This window comes from Chelonoidis abingdonii, chromosome 1 (genome assembly GCF_003597395.2).
Source record: "Chelonoidis abingdonii isolate Lonesome George chromosome 1, CheloAbing_2.0, whole genome shotgun sequence".
Taxonomy (NCBI): Eukaryota; Metazoa; Chordata; order Testudines; family Testudinidae; genus Chelonoidis; species Chelonoidis abingdonii.
Window position 1 is genome coordinate 310,628,204 of NC_133769.1, and position 12,108 is coordinate 310,640,311.

At 43.2% G+C, this 12,108-nt stretch overlaps 1 protein-coding gene across 1 annotated transcript in view; it reads right to left on the reverse strand.

Annotated features, from left to right (window-relative positions):
* ENOX1 (ecto-NOX disulfide-thiol exchanger 1) overlaps positions 1 to 12,108 on the reverse strand; it is a 415,538-nt gene that overhangs the window by 143,678 nt on the left and 259,752 nt on the right. The window contains exon 7 of the mRNA XM_032781770.1: positions 2,934 to 3,167. Within this exon, the coding sequence (XP_032637661.1) occupies positions 2,934 to 3,167 (234 nt within the window). The remainder of the gene's footprint in view (positions 1 to 2,933; positions 3,168 to 12,108) is intronic.

Here is a 12,108-nt window from a genome sequence, read left to right on the forward strand (position 1 = left end):
TTAATCAGCCATTTTCAGTCCATTGCTGGATGAAGGCCTACCCCACTAAGATCCACTTTACCAGGGGAGTATCCTGGATGATTTCTTGCATCTGGCCAACTTCTGGACCTTGTGTTCAAGCAGGGCTTCGAGACTGGGGTGTATGTGTATGTGGAAGTGGTACCCTTGCCATAGACTGACCGTTGCCCCTTCTGATCTGTTTTAACCGTCCAAGTTCAGTGGCTAATGGAACTAATATACTTCAAGATGGCACAAAGGCAGAATACTATTTAGCCAAACAGCTCACTCTATCACCTTGCCTGACAGGATTTTACAATGAACTTTTGTCTTCAGCCAATCACACAGTAGCTTTTATACCCTCTTACCAGACTTTTTCCTCAGTGGTCAATGGTACACCAGGAAAACTGCAACACATGAAACAAGTGGGAAGATGTTTGGAATAATGGAGGCAGAATTTTTATGCCAAGTCTGGCAGAGTACAATGATTTGTTGATGTCTTATGCTGGGGTTGTGCATAAGACAAGGAAAGATTTTTGCAACCTCCATTATAGAATCCACAAATATGTAAGCAGCAAAACTAGCCTGGGCTGTGTGTGGATGGCCTGGTGAATCCGGGCTGTCTCCACTCAGTTATCAAGTCAGATTTTCTTTGTTGTCAGGAATTTCCATGGGTACTTTGATGATAGAAAAATGCTTGGATCCAGACCAAACTGTCTGCCTCTGTGGTTGCAGAGCAGTATCTGAGGGTGGGTTTTTTTGGGTGTGGGGAGATGTTAAATTTCTTTGCTTGAATTTTAGCCAGTATTGTTCAGTGAGGCTCTGGAGCTACTGCAGCAGTTGTAAACCTTGTGTGATGAAGGTTAGTGTAGAAACACTGGGTTCATTGTTGATGGTGTCAGTGCCATGCTTTGGGAGGGCATGGTAACAGCTGTCCTTAAGAAAGCAATTGTGAGATCTCTGCTCAACAGTCCATCTTTCACGGAGGACAATCTTCCCTAACAACAGACTCATTTTAAACTTCCCTTTTTGGGGAAAAATTGTTAAGACTATTGTGGCAAAGCAAATCTAGTAACATCCTGAGCCTACGATTTCTTTGGCCCCAGTTAACCTTGATTCCAGCCTGGATACCATATGGAAACTGCAGTAGATATGTTGGTCTAGCTCAGCTCTTGGATCTGGACAAAGATCAAGCATCCAGGCTGATTTTAGTTCTGCCAGCTGCTTTCAATACCATACACAGATTGTGAGGCTCTGGTGATGCGTCTATGATCCCTAGCAGGGACAGATGATGTTTCTCTTGTGTTGCTCCATTCCTCTGTTTTTAAGAAGCCACAGGGTCATACTAGCCAATGTATTATTTGTCCCAGGGTCTCTCTTTGATGTGGAGTACCACAGCATTCTATTCCTCTGCCCTCTTGTGTACGGTGTCTATGAGTCCTTGGAAAGGATTAGTGAGCGAGCATGGACATCAGTATCTTCAGTATAATGATGAAACCCAACTCTGTGTGTTTACTTCAGCTGACCCAGGTGGTGCAGTTCACTACTTGTTCAGCAGAGAAGAGCTCCTGCAGGGACATGGACATGCACACTTGTGCAGGCCACATACTAGCCAGCCCACAGGTTGTCATGCTTATACTGTTGGAACCTTACCATTTACACTGCCTGACTTTGTTTTGTGTGTGATTTTTAACCATGCCACCTATCATTGTGATTTCCTAGTTATCTGCATTTAATTCCAAACATGAATTAGATTTGTATCTATGATCCACCTGTGATACAGATCTGTGTGGCTAGCACTATGCTCCCAGAGACAGTAGGGTGCATTGCTGCAATACTCACCAAAGATGCAAGAGCACACTATGTGCTATTCTTATCCTGCTGTCTAAATGTGTGTTTCATAGTTAGCACAGTATGCTAGTGTGTTGACAGCAAGATATTCCAAGTCTAATCTGAATAGTTACAATGGAAGAAAACAGTGGCAAGAATCATATTTTCTTGTGAGCTGGCATGCTGCAGAGGTAACATTTATGGCCTCTGCTCTGGGGAAAGGATGCCAAGCCCAGTTGCTAGAAGCCTAATGGAAAAGAAACTGAGAGATGAGAGGAGCCATTTGCTTTAAAATGTTTATATCTTTACGATGATTCACATGTTAACTAATTATTATGGGTCCAAATCTTCAAGTCTGACCTTGACTAGTACTTACTCAGCACATGTATATATATATATCTATATATCTATATACACAAACAAACAAACAAAAAACCCTACAAAAATAAAAATCAAACAACTACACAGCACACACTATTCTTCCCCTGGGGAGAGGATGTAAGAATGAGCTACCTGTGACAGATATGAGTCACAGCACTTAATTAACTACTGAAAGGCACTCCATAATGAGAGCAGTCTAAGAACTTGCACAGAACAGTATACTCACGTAAGCAGTTCAGTAGCTGAGTTCAGTGTAAGCCCAATACGACTCAACATGAGTAAGAGCTGTAGAATTGGTCCCTACATGTGAACAATGTATGTAAGAAATTGTGGCATTAAGAGTGCCTTCTCCAAGATGGATAATTATGTCACATGAAAGACTCCCCTTATCCAAGGTGGATCTCATATGCTGCTCATGGATTCCCTGCTCATGTACTATATACCTTGATGTAAAAAAGCAGAAAAAAAAAACATTCAAAAGACTTCTGAATGTTTAAATTAAATTGTTAAAATAAAAATGCCAGAGGGAGACATACTGAAAGGTATGTACATATTACAATGGTGGCAACACCCGCAGCAGAGGGATGAAGGAAGAGGGCAAATAAAAGAGCATATTAGAGAGAAATCAGCAGCACTATTATGATGAGATTTCTTTATCAATGTTCTTACATCTGGGTGGCTTCTGCTCTTAGAATATAATACAGTGGAAAAAAAATGTCCATTACCTTTCAATTTTTCAGCCAGCAAAGTAGCTTCGTGTTCAGAATAATGCATTATTGCCGGAGGAGAGGGAGGTCGTAGTCTGTCTTCTTCCATTTTACGCCTATGACGTTCTTCTCTGGCCAGCATTCTTTGTTTGCATTCCCATTCATAAAAGTCATCTCTTGCCTGAGCGAAATCAACATGAAGGCGACCTGAATCCTTTTTGTCTGTGCTAGATCCTAATCTCATGCGGTAACCTGAAAGCAACAAGCAGACCTGTTCAAGTTTTCATTTATTTATACTTTTTAGGCAGTGGGGAGAAAAATCAAAAGTTCATTTGCTTTTACCTAGCCACCTTGATCTCCTAACTACCATCTCATATCAAACTTTTAATTGTCATTTACATATACATCCACCTACACGTCCAGCCTTCTATATTGCTAAAGCATACATCACCACCACGTTTAGAACACCCTCAAACTTTGGGGTATTCCAGTTTGAGGTTCCAAACCTTTGTAAGCACAGAGGTCATTTGCAAAACTGCACGGCTACACTGGGTTTGGATTTTGAAGCCCACCTAACCCTGGGAGTGTTTGGATCAGGCATAGTTCTGGTTCAGAAGATTTGGATAAAAAATTGAAATCCTTGAAAATCCCTGCCAGAGAGAAATGAGCAAATTGTGTTATAGAAATTGCCAGCCCTAGGGATAATGCATCACACTTTGCATTGAAGCTGGACTTCAGGTTTTGACCTTTCATAGTCACAAACACAATATGCTAACAGCATGGGAGCAGATAACTAGATGATCAAATTCACTCTAAGAAGAACTACATTTATACTCAATATTTTGTCTGAAAGTGATTGTAATAGAGTACACTGGTTTATCAGAAGAAGCAATCTTGTTTTAGACAATGTATAAAAGGTGCTTGTTATGTCCCTTCGGTAACGTCTTATGTATTCAAAGATGGGTCAATGCTGCACCTGCTAAAACTAACAGATTGTAAACTCTTTAATACAGTGGCCATGTGTCATAAACAGATAGCTAAGGGTTAATGTTTCTTTTACCTGTAAAGGGTTAACAAAGGGAACCAAACACCTGACCAGAGGACCAATCAGGAAACCGGATTTTTCAAAGTGAGGGAGGGAACTTCTGGGTGTGTTTTGTCTTTGTTCTGCCTGTTTGTTTTCTCTCGGCTATGAGGGAAGAGCTTTTTTTTTTTTCTATCTCCAAGCTTCTTTCTACCCTTCTGTTCCCAAGTTGTGAGTACAAAAGGAAAAGCAATAGGTTTATATTGTATTTTGTATTTACATGTGTGGAGTTGCTGGAATGTTTAAATTGGATATCTTTTTGAATAAGGCTGATTATTCATATTTTCTTTTAAGCAATAGCCCTGTGTTATGTCATCTTGATGCAGTGATCATGTCATGTGTTTTTTCTTTCTTTTTTATATAAAGCTTTCTTTTTAAAACTTGTTGGATTTTCTTTTCCTAGTTAAGGCAAGGGGATAGGAATCTCTGTGCCAGGAGTACTGTCTCTCTCAGGGAAAGACTGGGAGGGGGGAGAAGAAGGAAGGGGGAAGGTAAATCGTCCTCTCTGTTTTGTGTTTCAAGGGATTGAAGCAGGGAAATCTCCTAGTATCCCCAGGGCGGGAAAATCTGGGAGGAAGTAAAGAGCAGGAAGGGAAGTGGGTTATTTCCCTTGGTTGGAGGCTCAGGGCATCTGAGTCTTGGGGGTCCCCCAGGGAAAGGTTTGGGGAGACCAGAGAGTTTATCAGGTACTCAGAATCCTGATTGGTGGCAGCGAGATAAGATCCAAGCTGGTAATTAAGCTTGGAGGTTCATGCTAAGCACCCAGATTTTGGACGCTAAGGTCCAGATTTGGGACAGAGGCTTATGATACCATGCACAATGGGGCCCTGATTTTCATTGGTTCGTCTGGGTGCTAAACGAAGAAAGGTAATCCGCTGGGACAATACTGCACAACAGCATAAGCTGAACTATTAGGATAGGTCCTATTTTGCTAGGAATCTTTGGGATACTGTACAGATGGTGACAATGGGCAAAGTCTTCACTGCTCTTTATAAAGCAGCTCCTGTCTCAGCCCTGACAAACTCACTACCGCTAACATATCACTTTCATGGTATCTATATATGAAGGGTTGCATAGTAGGTCTCTATTGAAAGCTCTACATGGTGTCAAGTATAAGTGGGCAGCCGTGTTAATATATATCCACAAAAACAACAAGGAGTCCGGTGGCACCTTAAAGACTAACAGATTTATTTGGGCATAAGCTTTTGTGGGTAAAAAACCTGAAGAAGTGAGGTTTTTTTACCCGTGAAAGCTTATGCCCAAATAAACCTGTTAGTCACTAAGGTGCCACTGGACTCCTTGTTGTTATTGAAAGCCTGTAAGTTATCAATACTTGTGATCATTGTGAGAGATATGTGTATGGGTAATATTTATGGAATAATATGACTCTACTAAAAATTTTGCCCTTACGGACTTGGAGTGAAAGTGAGTCACCAGAGGATCTTATGTCCTGGTAAAGGCCAATTCAAGGTGGCTGGGGAGTTGTCACCTCTCCCTGGCTGGTCAATTATGTAATGTATTGTTCAAGTGTCTACCCTTGCCCCATCTCAGAAAATTCAATGGAAAACCATCAAAGACAACTTGAAGGTAAAAAGGAACATTGCAACACACAGAATATCACCCTATCTGTGAATAAAGACAAAAGACTATTTTGGTATATCCCATCCCAACATGGAGAGCGTGCAGAGCTTGTTGAGCAGGGCAGTTTCATGAAAGATTGGACCGTGGCTCCTGTGAAGCTCTGCAACAGACTGAACTTCGGGGAGAAAATTTATCGTATTAGATAGGAAGGTAATTATTAAGAAGGGTAGACCCGATTCACATTTTATGATTTTGTTTTGTATTGTTTCCATCACTCTCTCTTGTTTCTACTGGAACCTGTATTCTTTCTTAAATAAACCTTTTTTTTTTTATTATAAGTGCTCACAAGTGCTGTGCATTCTACAGGAGTGGGGTGATTTAGGTTATAGGCACTGACTTGTCTCTGCACCGTCCCAACTCCATCCATTCCAGGAGGCCCCGCCTCTTCCCCGCCCCCTTTCCAACCCTTTCCTGAAAATCCTTGCCCCAACTCCTCCCCCTCCCTGCCCCTATTCTGACTCCTTCCCCAAATCCCTGCCCCAGCCCCGCCTCTTCCCCACCTCCTCCTCTGAGCGTGCCATGTTCCTGCTCCTCCCACTCCTTCCCGGAGCAGCCAAACAGCTGTTTGGTGGCAGCTGGGTGGGAAGCGCTGGGAGGGAGGGGAGGAGCGGGGATGTGGTGCACCTAGGGAAGGAGGTGGGGGAAGAGTCAGCACCTCCCACAGAGCCACTCACAGAGTCAACGCCTATGATTTAGGGTAAAACTGGTAAACTGGGCCACACTGCTCCTGTGGGGCCAGTGGATCTGGGATTTCTTTGAGCAGCCAGTGGCAGGGGCTGGGTATCACAAGGGGACTCAGGAACTGGGCTGCACTTCTCAGGTGTGGTATAGCCCAGAGGGGAATGCTTGAGAGGCTGAAAAGCAGGTAGCTAACACCCAGGCTAATGGTAGGCAAGACTCCCTCCGGGTAATAGTAGGAGGTAATGAGATGACTCAAAGCCCTGGATACCCTGAGAACCATCACAATCCTTTCTCAAGTTATACATTACTGACTGAAAGAAAATCTTAACATAATCCTCCTAGTTCTTAACCAGTGCTTCAGGGGAAATTTTAGTGAGTGCAGAAAGCTGTAAACAGTGCATACAATCACAGGAGACACTGAAAAATAGGTAGAATTCGCCACTTTGCAGAAGGATTGCACAAATCCCACTATGCCAACTGTAGGGGACTGCGGAAGACTGTGTCACGGCCTAGCTAGGGTGTCTCCGCTTTCTCGGCGGCCTTGTGAAAAGCCCCTGCTTGCTAAGTGGCCGGTCATTGTAGGACACAGCATGCCAGTTATAACTTGCTTTTAACTGGTTGAAACCAGTTTGTATGGCCTTAGGGCAAAGGGCGGACATAGCCTGTGGGAAGTCCCTTCTTGCATATGTATGAGTTGCTTTGTATTGTGTATATATAGCTGTATGCTCCCGGTCCGCCTTTGGACTCCGACCCAGGCCGAGCTGAGCTTCGGTGCTGGGTTCCCCGCCTAAGTGACAGCAACGCCCAGGGTCCCCGTTGCGGATGTGTCACTTTACCTTCATTAAAGCCAAATAACTCACTGTGTGTGTGGGCCTCCTCCTTACAGAGCACTCAGGCACGTAACATCAACCTGCTCATGAGGGTACGAGGGGAACAGCCCAATAGAAGCCTCTGGATCCTTTGTATGCTGGGTAGCTGAGCTCCATGCTGGCTCTGGTTAGGCTGTCCCTAAGGTAAGTCACTCTATTAATCTATATTGATGTATTTATGAAGACCCAGTGACTGGGGATTCCTGTGTATGGTACATGAAAAGGCAGAAGCTGTTTTTCTTCCCATAAACTTGAATAGCAGCCACTGCCTGCCTGTGCCTTGAGCAGGATTGATCCTGTCCCTTCTAGATACCACAGGTTCCAATGCAGCCTTTGGGCTTCATAAGGGGAAGGGCAAAGCTGGGCTTTGAAGGAGAGCGGTGAATGCTGTGACACACAGAGTAAATTTCTAACTTAGGGCTATGATATGTTCTATCTGATTGTTGTTAAGGGGGTTATTGTATAGATTAAAAAGGGTTAGTTAAAGGGTTAGAGGTTGACTGCACATATGCAGAAAAGGGGACAATGGCTTCAGCTACTTAAGAGACCACGAAGGTGATATTTGCTTTGACGTTTTACCTCTAACACCCAGTTGAGCTCAACAGTCTAGCTTGGCAAAGGGGAGAGGGGTTCCAGCTTGCAACCACAGGAAAACTGAAACAAAGAATAGCCCACAAGGACAGGGCAGAGAGAGACTGTTGGAGAACAAACTGACACCCAGAGCCCAGAGATTAGGAGACTGGGGTAAGACAGGCTTGCCTAAGCCTTTAGGAAAGATAAACATGTGTACAGCTTGTTACTGTTTTAAACTCTTCTCCTATACTTTGCCATTTTCCCACAGTTAAGATTAAACAATACTTTAGTTTAAGAAAGCCATTTGGTGTCACTGTATTCTCCACTGGCCACAAGATATCAAAAGGAAGAACCACAGGTACTCGAACCCACTCAGACCTTTTGGGGTTAAGGACTCCTTGGTTGCTGTAAACCAAGGACCTGGTCTGCGAGTGGGAGAACAGTGTGATTTCACTCCAGGGAGGTAGAGGTATGAGGCCTCCTACCAGTGGGGGGTGCACTCAGAAAGACATAAGAAGAGGTCTGTCATGCAGCTAGCTCTGTAACCATGACAAATGTCAGACAAATCAATTGACTCCCAGCATGTATTTCTCAACTAATTTTGAAAACCCGAAGAACCTTATCAGTCGTGTTTGAGGGACACGGCCCAAGTACCCAGGGTCATGAGCCTAAAATTAGATTTCCCAGCTGTGTTGTGTTTTTCACTCTGTGTGACCTTGTGAATGCTCTCCCTCTGCTCTGCTTGTCTCCTCTGTTGTTATGAGCAGATAGGGTATTGAAATGTGTAAGAGTCTTGCTCTTGGAGCCTTTTGGAGAGTAAGATTCTTACATATGTTCAAACTCTGCCCACTCACAACGACAAAGGAGTGAAGTGGGAGGGCTGGTATAAATGTGGTTTCACCCAAATTCAACGAAAACCTGGAGCGTGCGATTGGGAAGCTGAATTTTATCAGAGCAGCCCTGTCTTTTGGGAGCAGATAGAGAGAAAGGCATAGAGAGGAAGGTGCAGTTTGAGCACAGCACAGGGAGCCAGGAATATCTGCATTTCACTCCTAGATTTGGTGTCCTTCACAAGAGGATTTTCAAAAGACCTCTTTAGGGTGGCCAGTTTTAAGTGCACCCATGAATGACTGAAAATCAGATTGAATGTTTGGCTGCTCTGGCTGCCACTGGTCAAAGAGTTTTAGTGAGCATCCACATCATAATGTCAAAACTAATCCCACTGTTTCAAAATGTCACAGCAGCCCTCCTTAGGCACAGTCAATCTAGGCACTTCAGCAGTCCTTAAATGGGACAGTACTACCTGGATTGACATAAACTCAGATAGGGTGTGTGGCTGGCATGACCATACACTGGGTGGTGTGTGTGTATGTATCTGTCAGACTTTGCTTTGTTTACAGAGCCCCCTGCAAGTCAGTCAGCTGGCAGCGGTGAGTTATAGAGAAGTCTGAACGCCTGCTATCTTCCATTATTTTATGCTCTTAACAGTGTTCAAAGGTATTTGAACAGATAATAGCACCCCCCCCCCCCCCTTTTCAGACCTCCTCCTGGAAGAGCAATGAATTTCACTCACACAACCTCTTCCCACCTAGGTGCTTGGAACAGCAGCTAGCATTAACTGCATGCAGGAAATGTCATTTTAAGTCTCTGCTTCTCACACACAGACAGAGGAAGAGATTTTGGTCACTCAGCAGGAGCCTAACTTTAAAAGAGCAGCACCAGGAAAAATCAATTACTATGCTGTAAAAATAAAAACCAGTCTTTCCATGTTACACATCCAGTATATGCACCAAGACTTACCTTTTGTAATTGGGTGTTACTGAGCAGGGAGCTGGCCAGTGAATGCCCTGAAGACAGGGAGAGACACACCTGGACTCGGACATCCAAAAGAGAGGGCCTAGGGGCATGAGCATTGAGCGGGAGTTTAAAAATGACATTATACATTGCCTGGATACTCAGTACTGGGCAGAAACTGGGACCCATTAGCAGATATAAATCATATTCAAGGTTTTGCCCATAATCTTCAAAGTTCTCCACAGGGCCAGGCACTGGCAACCTAAGATATTGTCCCGCTCTTTGTGTCCATGATTGCTTAGGGTTTCACGAGCTATGGAACCATCCCAGTCATGAGGGTGAAACATATGAGGGCAGGAAGCAGAACTTTCTCATCAGCTGGTCATGGCTATTTGGAATTCACTTCCATAACAGATCAGAATGGCAGCGAACTGCATAACCTTCAGAGCAGAATGTTCGCACGTCCAGCTTAGCAGTCCTGCAATCAAAACCCAACATAATGCCTCCTCCCAACCCCCCCAAACATCCATTTGGAGTTAGAAGGGAAAGAACTAGCGATTACACGGCTTAATGGATTTTATAATTGCATAAGGTACTATGGAACTAAGCATGGGATAAATACCTAGATAGATTAGATTAGATTGGATAGACAGATAAAACCAATTAGACAGACTAACTCATAATTATCAAAGGCATGGTTTTCCCTCATAGAACAAGTATAGTGAAGTTATAATAAATTATACCTTCTATTTGTAGGTCTCTTTTGTATATTATAGGCTTGGAAAATTGCTTTAACTGTATGTTTTTCTTCTACCATTTCTATATGCATTATGTTTCAAAACACTATAAAGATCAGTTAGAAAAACACAGTCATTCAGTACAATTAAAACCTGCCTCTAGCGCATGATCCAGCTTCTCTGCAGTGCTGGAAAACAGTCAAGGCCCTGAGTTTACTGCAGAATTCCATGGAAATCAGGGCTGACAGCACAAGTTAGCTGATTATGGCAGCAGTGCTCACTGGTTTCTTTTTCTCTATCCCTCACTCCCAACCCATTGTCCCTTCTTTAGTGTGGTTGGAGACACTACGGAAAAAGCCTCTGTCAGAGGAACAAAAGGAACGAAGAAAGAGGAAGATAAGGAGAGAGAAAAATATGGAGATAGGGAGGAAGGGAAAACAGAAGAAAGCAGAGGTGGGAGAGTAAAGAGGAGAGTTGTGCAAACAGCAGTGAAAAGGAAGAGTGAAGAAAGAGGGAGGGGGAAGAATGGAATGAAGACTGAAGGGGAGAGTCAGGAAGGAGGAAGTCATGAGAGGTTGGAAATAAAGCCGCACAGAATGAGGGGGAAGGGGAGCAGAAAGGGAGTTTAACATCCACTGCTGCTCTCTTTCCTGACTGTTCCCTAATTATAGTACATTATCAAAAAGAAACTGGCAAAACAGGAAGTAATACATTGCATATATAATAATCAGCAGATCTGATGTTTTGGCATTTAAGACAATCTCTGACTATTAGGGGTCAGAAGGAAACTTTTTTGGGGGTCAAGTTAGCTCATATCTGCCTCCTCAGGATTCCTCTGAAGGATCTGGTGTCAGTCACTGTCAGAGACAGGATACTGGACATTGATTCTGATCTAGCATGAGAGTTTCTGTTTCTCTATGATTTTCTCTTCCACCCCCTCACTCTTTGCACTGTTTTGTTCATTTTGGGGGGCTTATGTCCAATTTAGGACCTTCTCCTAAGAAACACAAAGCAACCACGACTTATACTATGAATAGCAGGTGATTAATACCTCTGTAGATAAGTTGCTCTGAGCTGGGACCTGAGCTTTGTTTAATTTGTCTGTAAAGTGCCACACAAACTCTAGGGATGTAGAAATAATAAATAAACACAACAATTATAATGAGAGATGGGAAGGAGGAAAGCTGAAACCGGAATGGGATGGGGAAAAGAGATGGGGATAGGAGTGAAGAAATGGGGTAAAAAAAGGAAGGAGGGAAAGAAGAGAGGACAATTTGGAGAAACTTAAAAAAAGACTTTTAAAATTTCTTTAAAAAAATGATTTCACGTCTCTGAGCTCCAAAGACAGGAAATTGAAAAAATAACAATTTTTTTTTTTAATGAAAGAGTGGCTGCCTCTTTGTAAGTGAGGTTTTTCCACATCACAATTTAACATTTACCCAAGTTTAAAGGCATGAAACTTGATTTTTGTTTTAAAAAATGGTAGTTGGAGGAGATCTTAAGGAACATCCCCAACACTATACTAGGACAGATTTTCTCAAGAGGAGTAGTACTTTATTGAACAGATATTCCCATCAAAGTCAATGGGACTTTTTGTGGAGAAAGGTGTTACTCTGTGTGTGTATGGGTATCAGAATCAGACCTATAATGTGCTTAAGAAGGTAGAATCCTTTCAGGCCACATTGCAGAATGCATAAAAATATGCCAGTGAAACTGCCAGTGCTTGTCACAGAAACTGGCACTGAAATACTGCAGCAATCCAGGTCCAGGGCCCTCCATTCCCCCCCCTCCCCCCACTGCCCCAATGTATGAGT